General features: G+C 56.4%; 2 protein-coding genes across 6 annotated transcripts; one reads left to right on the top strand and one right to left on the bottom strand.

Annotated features, from left to right (window-relative positions):
• Positions 1-1,795: 1,795 nt before the first annotated feature.
• PATL2 (PAT1 homolog 2) lies at positions 1,796-9,188 on the bottom strand. Of its 5 annotated transcripts, none has more exons than XM_075045738.1 (19): positions 9,167-9,188; positions 7,816-7,918; positions 7,309-7,625; positions 7,034-7,102; positions 6,869-6,934; positions 6,305-6,472; positions 6,111-6,197; positions 5,448-5,602; positions 5,233-5,316; positions 5,014-5,152; positions 4,771-4,888; positions 4,593-4,690; positions 4,169-4,213; positions 3,870-4,018; positions 3,485-3,644; positions 3,000-3,140; positions 2,812-2,909; positions 2,586-2,735; positions 1,796-2,176 (listed from the first exon to the last, which is right to left on the bottom strand). In XM_075045738.1, exons 2-19 carry the CDS (start codon positions 7,868-7,870, stop codon positions 2,137-2,139), a joined length of 2,139 nt encoding a protein of 712 aa, XP_074901839.1. In that variant the 5' UTR covers positions 7,871-7,918; positions 9,167-9,188; the 3' UTR covers positions 1,796-2,136. The 5 variants fall into 5 exon arrangements, with proteins under 5 accessions (XP_074901839.1, XP_074901840.1, XP_074901837.1 ...); XM_075045739.1 differs by lacking the exon at positions 9,167-9,188 and adding an exon at positions 8,616-8,647; XM_075045736.1 differs by lacking the exon at positions 9,167-9,188 and adding an exon at positions 8,509-8,551.
• A 1,679-nt stretch (positions 9,189-10,867) lies between these two features.
• Positions 10,868-14,228, top strand: B2M (beta-2-microglobulin). The gene is made up of 4 exons (XM_075045745.1): positions 10,868-11,021; positions 11,295-11,573; positions 12,143-12,177; positions 13,940-14,228. Exons 1-3 carry the CDS (start codon positions 10,955-10,957, stop codon positions 12,154-12,156), a joined length of 360 nt encoding a protein of 119 aa, XP_074901846.1. The 5' UTR covers positions 10,868-10,954; the 3' UTR covers positions 12,157-12,177; positions 13,940-14,228.
• Positions 14,229-14,638: the final 410 nt, after the last annotated feature.

The following is a 14,638-nucleotide window of genomic DNA, read 5'->3' as shown; positions in this document are numbered from 1 at the left end:
CTCTTTCTCCAGGTGGGAAGCACCGAGGGGAGCTGCTGGGTGGTGCAAGTCCCTCGGTTGTGGGAGAGTAACCAAAAGAGACTGATTTTCCTTCTTTCGTCTCACCCGTTTCCTGCAATGAAGCAGCAAAGCCCAGTAGAGACCTCCAACCCTTCTACAGAGGAGCATTTGGTTTCATACATGACTGCAACCACATTGCACTTTGTTCCTTCACGCACACTGGCTCTCAGGCAGTAGGTCTGTTACTTTGCTCCACTGCAAACTGAAAACATAACATGCCTTATCCTTATCTTGAAGGTTTCACTAGCATCCTCCTCTCTTCCTACAAATCAGTGAGCAGCTGTTAGTTCCCTTCTGTCTGAAATTTTCTCTAGGGTTTGTGGTGGCAAGGTCCATCCTTTTGCTTGCAGGTGGGTCAATTGCCTGGGTTTGAAACTCCGGGTTTCACCCTGATCTCAACCTGCCAGTGTCACTTGTTTGAAGTGACATAGTAGCGGATGGCTAGGGATGCATAGGCATGAACATAGCTGTCCCAGAGAAGAACTTTCCAACAATAAAGTGTGAGGAGCAAGTGGAGAAAGCTTTGAATGTGCTTTTGGCAAACCTGATTTGGAGGGCAGCAGACAGGCTGAGGCTGTAAGACACCAAGATCAGCAGGAGAGGCATCAGGATGACAAAGGCAGCTGCCAGAATGATCTGGAACTCCTTCCAGCTGGACCTCGCACCCTTTTAAATAACTGACAGCCTACACCCCACCTCTAGCACAAAGGGCAGGAGTCCCCCATAGATCCTGCATCACATCTGCAGTGTCTCTCGTCTCTGTACCACTGTATTTAGGGATCTCGCCACTCCTCTGAAGCGAGTTTCAGAAGCTGATATCTGAGCTGTCTTGATGAGCCATGGACATAAATCCCACCCAACCATGCAGCCATATCGATCACATGTGCATTAGTCTGGATGATGTCAGTTTTAAAGGAATAGTTTCATCTACACAGGGTTGGAGCTTAGGCACATACAATAGCTACCAGTCGGAGGATGAGACAACTTTCTGGTGCAAACCTCTCAAATATACACCAGGCTTTGAGCGTCAGGTTTAGACCTCTGGATGGACATAGGTGGCCTAGGCTCAGATGTCCCACAGGATTAGGGGAAATCCCACCATATTAGCCAGGCAGGAGCCACAAAGATTTCTACAGTGGGACCAGACATCACACCTAGGCACCCCCTCAGCCCTAGATACAGAAGTGAGGGTCAGCTTGGGGTAGCCATGGTCAGTTAAAATTGCTCAAGAAAGATGCTTCAGAGTACTTCATCATGATCATATCTGCAAGCCTTTAGGCTAACTAGTCTTTGAGAGCTCAGTAGAGAAAAGAGCTGCTTTATTACCCACCCATGTATGTTTGAGATCCCCCATATCCTTCCCCATGTGCACCCAGATGCACCCTCCTGCATGCACAGATCTTTCCTTTCCCCTCAGAGCAAGCTCTGACCCCATCTCCCCCACAACATCCCTTTTCTTCCAGCCCATTCCTCTCCCAGGGGGCTCAATTCCCCTCTGTCCCCAGCCCCATGGGTACTATGATCTCCTCCACTCCCCTGTAAGCACATTGCCTTCTCCTCCATCCCTCTGTCCTCTTTCGGGGTCTTCTGTGCACCCCTCCCTGCTTCTCCTTCCCCTTTACTGTACACTCAGATCCCCACCATCCCCAACCAGGGGTCTCTCCATGCCCAGGCAATGCCTCCAGGACCCCTGGGGTTACAGCAGAAGCTGTCCACAGGAGCCAGAGGAGCTCATTAATCACCTTTTTATTTTATTTCAAGTGCTCTACACAAAGTCACTCACAACCCCAGGTGCTCCCAGCGCCCCTGTGCAGACCCCCTGCCTTGACACCCGCCATAATCCAGTGCTCACCACTGCTGGGTGCGAGGCCAAAATAAGTTACCCCCACTCTGTGCTGTGCTCCCAGGCACTGGGGCAGGTCAGCATCAGCCCTTGGGCACCGGCCCTGCCAGTGCCCGGTTCACCCAGAGTGCCCTGCACCAGGGTGTTTGCTTCAAAATCCAAAGTCACAGCAGCGGGCTCTGCCCGTTCCCAGCACTGCTGGCCCTGGCTCCCATCCCCTGCTCCCCGGGGGTTCAGCAGGGCATGGCAGCCTCTGATGGCAGCAGTGAGCACCTGCAGGGAAAGGATGAGGTTGGAGCAGTTTGTCACACTCCTGCTGCTGGCAGCTGCCAGGAGCCTGCCTGCCCAACCACCCCAGGGTGCCCTAGAGCTGCTGGCTTAAATTGCTGGGGGGATCGGATCCCCCCAGCTTTTCACCCCCCACTTTGATTCATCCCACAGGGATGTGCCATCAAGGTGTGGTGAACCTGATGCAAATGCAAAACCCAGCACCAGCTGGCACGGTCCTGGGATTGCTAAAAGCAGAAGCAAAACCACAAGGATCAGCTCAGCCCAGTGAAGGTTTGGAGACTTGTGTCCAAATGGGTCCCCAAGGGGACAGAAGCAATAAGCCCCCAAATGCTGTCTGCTGCATCTGAGGGATCCCTGGCAGAAGCAGGGAACCATGCCAGGCAGTACTCACTCCATCTTGGCTTCCAGGTAGTGGATGGTCTGCTTGTCCAGGTAGCGGCAGAAGAGCGAAAGAAGGTTGCTGGGCAAGAAGAGAGGCTCCGCCAGTAAAGCCTTGGGCACCTGCGACAGCTCCCGGGCGACCAGGAACACCGTGTCTGTCCTGGGGGCATCAAGGCAGGGGGTGAGCACCCCACTAGCCAGCAAACCCCAACCCCACTGCTCACACAGCCCCTCACCACATCTCGAAGTCCGCTCTGTGTGGCTCCAGTGGCACATCGGAGGACAGCAGCCTCTCGCCACGGCTCAGCAGGGAGTAGAGCAAGGAGATCCCAAACTGCAGGGAAGCACCAGGAGGAGTGTCATGGCCGGCAGCGGTGGCACCCCGGGGGTGCCACAAGGCTCTGCCCTCCTCAGGACAGCATACCTGGTTCTTCAAGGCCGTGGTGAGGGGGAGCTCAGGGGGCTTGGGCAGAGGCCTGGTCATCTCCTGCAGGACCTCGATGAGTTTGCTGAAGGTCATTCCACCCACCACCTCGTTCAACGGGCTGTAGAGCATGGGAAGAGACTGGGCAGAGCAGAGGGGAGAGCAGGGATCTGAGACTGTTCGATTCATCATGGCCACAACCCCATCCCTGAGCCCCATCCCAATACCTGGGGGGGGACACAAAGGCCAACACTGCACCCCCCCCAGGGGGTACTGCTACCAGGACTGCTTTAAACCCTCCTGGAGATTTTTCTCCTTCTCCTCAGGGAAGAGGCTCCTGTCTCATGTCAACCACACCAGCTGCCTAGCCATGCTGGGACCCAGCAAGATGGGCCCCCTCCATTGCCCAGGGTGCCTCCCCCAGCAAGAGCAGACAGGGCAAGAAGGCAGTCTGGGATGCCCCTGCCCTGTCTGGAGGTGCTTGCCTCGTCCAAGACGTCCTTCTTCATGAGAAAGGGCAGGTGGTGGGTGACAGTCAGCAGGATCTTCTCTGCTTGCTCCTGGGTCAGGTGGGGCAGCAGCCGGGCCGTGAGCTTCTTGCCCTTCCGCACACACAGGAGTTGCAGGAATTCATCCTCTGCCTCCCTGGGGATGAAGGCTCAATTGGCACAGATCCCAAGGGACCTGTAGCATCTCTGCCCATCCAGAAGGACCAGCATCAGCTCCAGTGGAGGACAAAGCTCATGGGCAGGGTCAGCACAGGCCACGGTGACACACAGAGGACAGGATCCAATCCTCCCCATGACCATCTGAGACCCACGAGGACCAGGACACACTGTCTGCTCGCCTCTCCCCACAACACAAACTCACTCTGCACTGCTGCAAGCCCCAATTTTCAAGGCTTGGTAGAGACGCTCCACTTCTTGGCTCTTCTGCTCCTGACAGCAGGGCTGCTGCTCCTCTGGGGCCAGGGATGTCTTCCGCTGCATGTCCTCCACTTCCAGCAGCTGCAGGAAGAGCTGGAGAAAGGTAAAGGGGCAGCTTGGACCATCTTCTACTGACTGGTTATTCAGGACCCCTGCCCAGGTTGATGTCCCCTCACAGAGCTCCTTAGATGAAAACTGAGCATCTGCACCATCCCACCCTGCCCCAAATCGCGGCTCGCTCACCTTTTCGATCCTGTGCAGCGCCCGAAGCCGATGGCTCCCTGCAGCCTTCAGGAGGGGAGAAAGGAAGGCACAACAGTTACAGCCAGCACCAGACACTGCTGCCGGCAGGGCGCTGGGCCAGCTGCTCCCTGGGGATCAGAGGTGGCTTCAGGATACAGACCAATCCCACGGAAAGGCCACAGCCAGCTCCGACTGCCCAGAGCCCCATCCCACCCCTTGGCAGGGGAAAAGCTCCCAGCGAGCTCACCACCAAGGCGGCACCTGCTCAAACCGTGTGCCCCATCCCACAGCTCTGGGCAGCACGCATGCTCGGTCACAGCAGCTCCTAAAGCTCCTGCTAAAGCTGCTCCAGTGCCTGGGGAAAGCTCAGAGCGGGATTTCCAGGCATCCGCGGCACCAATGAGCCCGGCTTCCCCTCACCTACCTCATCCACAAGGGCATGGTGCACAGCATCGATGGCCCGGCGAGGGCTGTAGCAGGTGGACACTGCAACCTGGCCCAGCGAGCCCGCAATGCGCACCACTGGAAAAGAGATGGGATACGGTGAGACCACATCCCACAGTCCCTCACCCAGCCCCCCACTGCCCACCCCAGCCCCTCACCAGAGTCATATGTCTCCACTTTCTGGATGAACGGCGTGACCAGCTTGGGGGGCTCCTGCTTGTTGCGCCCGCGGAACAGCTCCTCTGCCTGTTTGCGCTCCAGCCGGTGGTAGTACATCTGTAATGACAGGCATAGCCAGGAGGGGAGGCACCACAAGCCCTGGCACCCTCCAGCTCCCAAAAAGATGAAGTCCCAGCCCTGAGGAGCAGAATAAGCTACCGGTGCTGCCAGCAGGAGCTCACCTGGTAGTAGTAGTCATCATCCATGTTCTCACTCTGCAGCTGGATCATCTCCACCTTGACAACCCAGTCCTTCTCCTTGGAGGTCATCAGCCCAGCATAAGGGTCCACTTGAGGAGACCACAGCTTCTTGGGGGAGATGCTGGCACAGGAGAAGGTGCAGCCTGCTGTAATTGCCCAGAGCCCCCCACACACCCTGCAGCTCCCCGGGGACCCCCTTACCTCCGTGCCTGCCCACGTTGCTGCTGCCGCTTGGTCAGGATCCGCTGGTGCTGTGGGTGAAGCTGGGTCATATGGCTGGGCACACTGCAAAGGAGACCAGATGGGGGTCAGGGGGCTCAGCACCACACACTAGAGCCATCCCCAGAGGGGGGACACCCGCCAGCTGCTTTGTAGGGCTCCTCCAATCCTATCCAGGCACCCGGGCATCCTGCTACCTGAGGTTCAGCTGGCCACTGGCTGATGGACTGAAGAAGAGAGCAGGCTCCAAAGAGGGAGACATAGGACCGAAGTGCATGGCGAGAGGCCGTGGAGAGTTGCTGATGTTGGGTGACATGGGCCGGAAAGGGGTTGGAGACGCATACCTTGTACCCTGGAGAGGGAGAGAGAAGCTATCAAGCATCTAAGCCTTCCCTTCTGAGGGTCCTGGAGGGGTCTGTCAGCTCCATGCTGGCTTCTGGCTCCCATCTGTGCAGGGGCCACCCTCTCCCTGCATGGAGGGGACACATGGGGCACCACAGCAAGGTGATACTCCCCAGGATCCTGCCACTACAGCTGAGCAAGGCAAGGGGACCCAGGTGTCACCAGGGATGGCATGCCCCAGGTCCACCATCACTGCTGCAGCATGACACCAAGCACAACACCATGCCTGGTGCAGGTCCCATGGGGACATCAGGACAAATAGATTTATGAAGCAATGGCTACACCGGTGGCTCCACTTTCCCCATGGGCAAGACACCGGAGATGGGTGCTCAAGATTAGATGGAGCTGCAAAGTCTGCCTCAGACAGCAGAGCTTTGGGGAGGCAACGTCTCCATCTCCTGCCACTCCAGGGCCAACTCAGAGGGGACATGGCCGTGGGTCACAGCCCACTGCGTTACCTGGTTAGAAGTGAAGAGTGGAGAGGGTCTGCGAGCTGGCATGTAGGGCCGAGAAGAACACAGGGAACGAGTCATCAGAGGCGACTGCTGCAGGGCAGGAGGTGTCACTGGGACAAGCCTGTCCTCAAGGCTGCACCTCTGTGGAGGGGAGGGCAGAGAAAGAGGGGATGCAAGAGCCCCCCGAAACCCATTACCTGCTGGAGAAAGCGCTGGGGGAAGGACTTGGGGGACATCAGTCTTAAGTTGGGGTGCTTGAGCCGGGAAGAGCCTCCATAGCCCCTCTGCACTGGGGAGCCGATGAAGTCAAGGGCCATGTTGGTGGAGGGTGGGGGCCTCTCCAGGACCTGGAGGATGGCTTTATCCTGCAGGAAGGAGGCAGCAGGAGATGGGAACGGGGCTCAGCTGGGATCAATTTAGCTCCCCAGCATCAGGCAGCTCACCAAAACCTTTGGTCATTGCTTAACCAGACCATGCACCAGCCAGGCTCCCACCCTGGCAGCATGCAACAGCAAGGGACCCACAGGGACACCCGGCATGGGGGTCCCAGTCCCCCCAAACTCAACAACTTCGCCTTCAAAACCAGGCTCTGCTTAGGGCAGGCACCTCCACCCACAGCCTTGGCACCTAAGAGACACATCCGTGCACACCCAGACCCGTGACAAAGTCCCCTGGTCACCCCAAATCGCCTGCATGACCCTCAGCCCAGGGTGCTGGGGAGCCCCCAGCCACTCCCCGTGGGCCTGGTGGGGGGTACCCACCTCCAGAACATGGTGGGGTGGGACGCTGCTGGGGCAGGAGCCCCACACCACGGGATCCATTGCCAACTGGAAGACAGGGAGATAGATCAGCACAGGGAAGGAAGACAGGAGAAGAGGCACAGGGGCCACTCAGCCTCATCACCGGATGGGAGGGGACATTTTTACCACGTCCTCTTTGCCAAACTCTGCCCAGCAAGCACCAATCCTACTGTCCAGCACCGCCGAGTCTTGGCTCTGCAAGCAAAGAAGAGGTTACAGGCACTTACTCAGCCCTGGCACAGCAGGTCTTCCTCCCTTGGGCAGGGACGAAACTACCCCCCGGTGCCCTCCGTGGGGCAGGACCCACAGGTGTGGGGATGGAGGGGGGAGCAGTGGGTCCCCACCAGCCCCTCTGCCTGCCTGCCAGGCATGGGTCCCCTCCCTCTCCGCTCACACGTCACCTCCAGCGTGGGTTTGGTCTGCACAGCTTTCATCACTGCCGGGTCCCCCAGGTCATTGGGCTCCTCGCAGGGCTCCTGGTCTTCCTCCTGTTCCTCAGTCCCTAGCTCCTCCTCCTCCAACTCGGAGCCAACCTGCTCGACGTCCAGCTCCATCCCACCTTCCTCCTGGGGTTCTCCCAGCTCCTCCGGCTGCTCAGTTGCTCTGAGCCCTGGTTCCTCCCCAGCCTCGGTCTCCTCTGCCACCGCTTCAGCCAGCTCAGGGTTCATCTCCAGAGGCATCAGGAGTTTTGCAGTGTCCTCCTCAGTGGAGTCTCGGTCTTGGAAGAGGGAAGCAGAGCACGTTGGGGTGGGTGAAAGCCTGGGCAGTGCCCGCTGGGGTCCCTAATCTCAATCCAGCTCCTCACCAGGCAGGAGAACAGCTTCCTCACCACCCCCCCCCCCCCATCATACTCACTCCATTGGGTGCTGGCTGATCTCCCCAACACTGGGCCTCCCCTGAGATCTTACCTAACCCAAAAGTCATCTCGTTGTACAGGTCGAACTCTTCATCCTCCTCGGCCATCTCCTCCAGCAGAGGCACATCTTCCAGCAGCAGGTAGTCTTCAAGGATCTGGAGTCGAAAGCACCAGGGTGCCCACTAAGGGAGAGGTAACCCTAACGTGCTCCCAAAGTGGGGGACACCCAACCTCACCCCCCACCCCCCCCACACTGGTGGTGCCGGGCAGCCCCCAGTGCTCACAGCTGCTCTGCAGGTGGAAAGGGAAGAGCAGGAGCCACCAGCACCACCAGCGAGGGCAGGATCTACTGGCTCAGTGTAGGGCAGGAGCCCACTGAAGCCTGCCTGGACCAAGGCTGTGGCCACCGGGAGGTGACCCCTGCCAGTGCAGGGGATGCCAGTACAGAACAGCACCAGCGTGGCTGGCACAGCGGGACACCATTAGGCTTCAGAGTGAACACCCCACTAGCTGGACACGGACAGCACCCGAGCACAAAGGCAGGGAAGGGCACCCCACCAGCACCTCCAGGGCAGCGTCTTCTCCGGTACCGACCGCTCCGAGGAGAGCCAGCACCGGGAGAGGCAGCCGCGGAGCAACCGGCACCGAGGAGGGGGTGGGGGGGGGACGTGACCCAGGGAAGCGGGAGGGGAGGTGGCCCGAGGAACGGAGCAGCGTGCCAGGGCGGAGCAGGGCGGGCACTCACAAACAGCTCGCCGCCCTCCGCCATGCCGCGACGTCTCCCTCCCTCCCACCCGCCCGCCCGCGTCCCTCTACGGGGCCAGGCTGCCGCCGCCGCCGCCTTTTACGGACCGCCGCCGCTCCGGCGGCAGCGCGCCGCCGCGCAGGCGCTTTCCGTACAGCATGGCGGCGCCCACTGCGCCCCGCCCCTGCGCTGTAGCGTAACCACGCCCCCTCCGTTAGGCCCCGCCCCCACAGTTAGGCCCCGCCCAGGCGGCCGAGATCGCTGGCGGTGCGTGGAGCAGGGATGGGGATGGAGCGGGGGGGGGGGGGGGGGGGGGGGGTTTAATGACCCCACCCGTGAAAAAGGGGGTAAAACTGCAAACACCTGTGTCTCTCAGGACACAGAAAACCCGGGCCCAGGTTTTTCTACTGCTCTTGTCACTCCCTGCCAGCGAGGGCCTTTTCCGAACTGATGCCCCTGTGAGCAGTCATGGAAAACCAGCGGGACGTGGTCGGTCCAGCTGGAAGTGCCTCGGAGGTTTACAGCAGCGGATTTGAAAGCACAGGGGAGCAAAGCTAAGGCAAAGATGCTGTAAATCTCTGTGTCCCGCCAAGCACAGCGTGCTGCCCTCGTCCCCCCGAATGCCAGGAGCACCTCAGTTGTGTCAGACCTCACCCACTCCTTAAATATTTTTCTCCGCCAATAAAAGCAGAAGCACCCTGAAAAAGGAAGATTTGGCCTTTTAGAAACATCACATGGAAGAAACTTGTGGTTCAGCTTGTGTTTACAGGGAAAGTCTGCTAGGCACAGTCATCTCCAGGGATTCCTGTCCCAACAGGAAGAGCCCGGGCGTCAGCGCGGAGAAAGGATCTGTGTCCCACAATCAGCTATTTGTGTAATTAATCCTCCCTGGGCCAAGGGGATTGCTCCCCCAGGCAGAGCCAGACAAGCCTCTGGGTCAGGCTCCAAGGCAGCGACTCCCGATGCCAGCTTGGCTGCTGACGCATCAGTTGTGACTTATTTCTGTGAGAGCCCTGAGATCCCTGATAAGGCTTCAGCAGCAGCTGCGTCCCCTTATCTCGCAGCAAAAACACTCAACGGCAGCTGCGTAGCTGCTGGCACCGCTCACTGGAGAGCCAGCAAACCAAGCAAGAGCTCATCCCAGAGCTGCTCCAGTGAGGATTAATGAGTATTTGCAGGTTTTTTCTTTGCTCAGTCTCTACTGATTTACCTGCTGCCTTTGGGTAGGGGATGTTCTCTGTATGTGCTTTATTGATTTAAGTTAGGTTTTTAAATGGGATGCATTAAGAAGGCAAGTCTTAAAGGAGCCCAGTGTTAGAGGAGCTCTGTGATGCTGCTGCTTTCTCCCTACTAGCAGTAACTTCACTTTCTTTTGTCTTTTTTTTAACTTTTTACTCCTTATGAAGCTGGATGGAAGACAATATACACGTATCTGCTTTCCAGTCTGAAGCAGTGACTCTTTGTAAGGATAACCAGTACATGACCTGTAGGACCAGAAGCAGACAAGCTCCTAGGGTATAAAATATCTACATGCTCTTTAGTACTGATTCATTTTCTTTTTTTTTTAAACCTTGGTTTTCTTAATGCTGCTGTTCAAGGCTGCTGTACTTCTCCCCTCCAAGCAGTACCACAGGGAGGCATACCTAAGCCTAGCTGTGCTGCAGCGCTCACAGTTTTTGTGGAGGAGGCACCAGAACACCTGGTTCTTTGACCTTGGATTCTTGTGTTTGACATCAGGGAGTCTGTGCTGTGCTCGAACGACAGAGTCAATCCATCATCCTGCAGCCACCGGACCAAGACGCTCCCGCCCAAGCTCAGAAATGGCAAACCGAGTCTCAGAAAGGAAGGCGGCCAGGTTGCGCCAGTGTAGGCTGTTGCCGTTGGCGTAATACCGACCCTCGCTGCAAAACCTTCCGTGAGGGATGGCTTTTACTCCCCTTTTGGCGAGGGGCAGGAGCCGGGCGAGCACCTCGTAGCTGCTGCGCAATGCCCGGCTCCCAGCTGGGGTTCCTGACCGCAGGCGTCCAGCTCAAGGCCCGGGGGAGAGGCCGCCCGGCCTTGACTCGGGGCCCGGTCCCCGCCTCACGCCTCCGATGCCTCCATCCCCCAGGGGAAGGCCGAGGCGCGGGGAATGCCCCGGGGTGGGAAAGGCCCCAGCACAGGGCTGGCCGGGGCCTGGGGCAGAGCCGCGGCTGGCGCAGCGCCCAGGCAGAGCCCCGGCCTGTACCTCAGGCCCAGAAGCGAAAGCGAAAGCGACGCTGCCGGCAGTGCGCAGGCGCGACGGCCTAGCTCACATAACCTTACTTCTTCCCCTCAGCTTGGAGACTGATGACGCGCCGGCAGTCCCGCACCGCGATTGGGCGCGCTCAACCGGGGCTATAAAAAGCAGCGGGCGAGGGGGGCCGTCCCACTCTGTGAGGGGAGCGGAGCGGAGCGGTCGGCCGCCATGGGGCCGGTGCTGAGGCTGGGGGTCCTGGTGCTGATGGCGCTGGTCGGCCTGGGGCGGGCGGATGGTGAGTGCCCGGAGCGGCGTGAAGGGCACCGCTGGGGGTGAGGGGGGGCGGAGGGGCTGTGAGGAGCCTGGAACCGGGGCGGGGGGGGGGTGGCGGTGAGGGCGCTGGTGCGGCGGGGAGCAGGTGCCGTGAGGGGACCGTTACCGGTTACCGCGTGAGGGGACCGTTACCGGTTACCGCGCGTGGGTGGGTGGGCGCTGGCTTCGCTGAGGGGAGGGGGGGGGGGTCCGCCGCCGCCCTGCTGCTCACTGCCTCCTTACCCCTCCTCTCCAGAGGCGCCGAAGGTGGAGGTGTACTCCCGCAGGCATGCCAAACCTGGAGAAGAAAACGTCCTCAACTGCTTCGTGAGTGGTTTCCACCCTCCGAAGATTGAAATCTCGCTCCTCAAGAACGGGGAGCCCATGAGCAACGTGCAGTACGCAGACATGTCCTTCAACGACAAGTGGTATTTCCAGCGCCTGGTGTACGCCGATTTCACCCCCGAGAAAGGCGACGTCTACTCTTGCAGGGTGGCCCACTCTGCCTTAGGAGAGCCACAGTTTTTCCGTTGGGGTATCGTGTGCCTTCCTTTTCAAGCTTTGCCGCTCTTCTAGTGCAGAAGCCAGAGCTCGTTAACTTATATCCACAGTGTCCCTGTTCCCCCCCCCCCCCATTAGGAAATGGGGTGCTATAATAGGGTGGATTTTGAAGGTCTTGTGCTATAGATGGAAGATTAACTTGGCTTAAGCTGGGCTGCTGAAAAGGCTGTGTATACGTACCCATGAAAGGGTTCGTTTGTAGCAGACAGGGAAGACTTGCTTCCGTATTATCTGTAGGCATTTGGTTATGGTGTGACTGTTGACTTTGAGTGGAGTGCTCTGATCTCTTTCTAGGTGAACTTGCCTGGAAAGAGATGGGTCATGCAGTGATTTTTGGCTTTATGTTTGGTGAATATAAAGAAGGATGTAGCGGTGGGGAATGACTGTGGTGACCCAGCCTGCTACAGCAAGCACACAGCCAAGCAAGGGCAGCTTTCTGGTTACTGCACTGGGGCTGTTTCCAGTGGGGGTGGGCTTGTGGTGACGGGAGAGAGGGGGTGCTCTTTGCCCCAAAGCCTAACGCTCTGCCCTTCTTTCTTGCAGATACAGACTTCTAAGCTGTGTCTGGGATAATCATGGTGAGTTACGCTGATGCTCCATACTGTGCAGATAAGGGGAATGTGGACTGCTTTCTGTAGTGAGGAAGTGTGTAGCTTGCAGAGTTAAGGAGCAAAAGCAACCACCCCCACAAAAAAAAATTTTTTTAAAAAAGTAGTGTTTCCGCTGATAGGGAGCGAGGCTGTTCCCACACACTTTCTACCAACTATTTTGGCCGGTTCTCAGCCATACCTTGCCTACAAGAGTCTCCTTTGCTCAAAAAAAAAAAGGAGCCCCTTGGAGCAAAACTTCCCGGCATGTGTTTGGTGTGTCTGCCAGTTATTGTTCAGAGTTGTCGCATGTCCTAGTGCTTCTCCAGAACCCATGGTGCTGTCTTCTGTCTGGTGAGGAGGAAGTTGCCATACCTGGAAATCCCTGTGACTTGGGGGGAGGCAGGCTGGTTAACCCTACAGCAGGCAGCGCGTCAGCTCGGTAATGTGGGATTTATGAGGCACAAATCCGTGCCTTGCTGCCAAGCCAGAGGAAGTCTTGGTTTTATTCACTGATGTCTCACTGTCTGCGGGCTCCAGGTTTTTCAAACTATCTGGGCATAATTGATCTGGATTTAGCAGTCAGGTAAATACTAGTTTAACCCTTGATAGGGAGAATAAAACTAAAGATATGTGGCCTAGCTGACAGGCATTTGAACCAGCATTGCAACTTAGTTACATACCCTGGTAGAGGGTGGGTAATTATTAACTGTACCCAGGACAAGCTTTGGCAAGACCTTACTTGAAATGCCCCTCACATTGGACCAGAAGGTGTTATTGATGGCTTTTAGACTGGGCATTTCTTCTTGAGAAGTTGTAGATGGACCAGAGTCCTTTACTTCTTGCTGTCTGCTGCTGCTCTCTCTCTAAAGCTCTCTGGCCCTTCCTTGCTGTAGAGCAGCAAAGGCTAGGAGGGCTGTTAGGCTTCCAGGGACAAGAGAAAATGAAGGTCAGTTGACCATCTTTCTAGTGGGGGACAACAGAAGAAGATATGCTCTTAATTTGGAGCAGAAAAGCTGAGGTGTGATATTGGAGGCTGGGGAGAGGCTCAAGAGATCCCCCGGAGCCAGAAATGGTTGGATTGGAAGTATATTGAGAAGGGGTGCCATAAGTGCTTAAGTGTTTGCTTGTAACTGCTGCTTGAGATGGGATGTTGAGGTAAATGGACCTGTGATTTGATAAAGTACAGATGCTTCTAGGTAACAGAGCTCTGAAAAATTATATACAGCCACTCTTCTGGTTTGTCACTCACTTTTGGGCAGTGGGGATGGCCCCAGGGCAGGGTCTGGGGTGTGCTGTGCCCACATTGGCAGCATGGCATGCAGCGGCTTTGGGACGTCAGCATGAAGGTCACCGATGGCAAGGGATGCCAAGCTTGGTTGGAGGTGGGACACTGGTGACTTCACTGGAGTCTGGGGACAAGGATTTACTGAGCTGGGGTGGAGGCGTTGAGAGCAGGATAAAGGGAGAATATCTGTGCAGCTGGTGCTTGGGGTGGAGAGCAAGGATCATCTTGGTAGAGGATTGCTTGTTGAACTCTGAACCCCCACTGAGGAGGGGATGGAAAAGCATCCATTTCTGCAGGAAAATATATATCTAAATATAATTGGAAGGTGGGTCTGTCTGCCTGCATCTGGGACTCTGCAGTTGGAGTTCCTTTGTGGAAAACACTTCTTTTTTTTTTTTTCCTAAAATAATTACAGTTGAAGGTGTAAACAGAGTGACTGATGTCAATCTCCTCTCCCCCATGCAGGTCTGAAAAATTCTGCCTTGCAAGTCAAAAATCTTCTTGAGCTTCTGTCCTTTCTTCACATCTCACTTGTGGATAAGATGAAGAAGAACAATTGTTCATTGCAGAATTCCTTCTTTAATAAAGCTTATCGTTAAAATATCATTTACCCAAAGCAGTATTTGGGCTAGGCTTTTTTTTTTTTTGAGCACATAGCTATAAAAGTCTGCATAACCAATTAAAAAACAATTGTAGCTTTTCAGTGCTCATGAGTTGTACAAGATTTTTATCTAAATAAAATTGGACTACTTCAGTGGGGTCCTTAAAATGTTTCTTCAGAGTCATATGACAACCTGAGCTGATTTCATGGGCTGCTGGGTTGTGGGTGGATCTGGGGTGTGGTGGCACTGTGCTCAGTTGCATTTTTTTATCCTGCTGAGAAGGTGCAGGAACACTTTTACATCAAAAAAAAAAAAAAAGAAAGAAGAATTAAAGGTTTGTCTGTTTTATGTGGGATCTGCCTGGCTGCAGGCTCCTGTGTGGCTCTGAAGGGAAGGTTTAAAAAAGGGACAAAGTAACCTCGGGGACACTGGACCTGACCTTAAAGCTGGGTGAGAGCAAAAGGAGTGATGGGCAGGATGTGGTGCCCACTTCAAGGGGGGAGGACTCCAGCTGATTCTTCTTGGGGGTGGGCGATGTAAAGCTGGGCTGAGGGGAAGCAGA

This window comes from Buteo buteo, chromosome 13, assembly GCF_964188355.1.
Source record: "Buteo buteo chromosome 13, bButBut1.hap1.1, whole genome shotgun sequence".
NCBI classification, from domain to species: Eukaryota; Metazoa; Chordata; class Aves; order Accipitriformes; family Accipitridae; genus Buteo; species Buteo buteo.
Note: the sequence above shows the minus strand (reverse complement) of the source record. Positions and strands in the feature narration are given on the sequence as shown.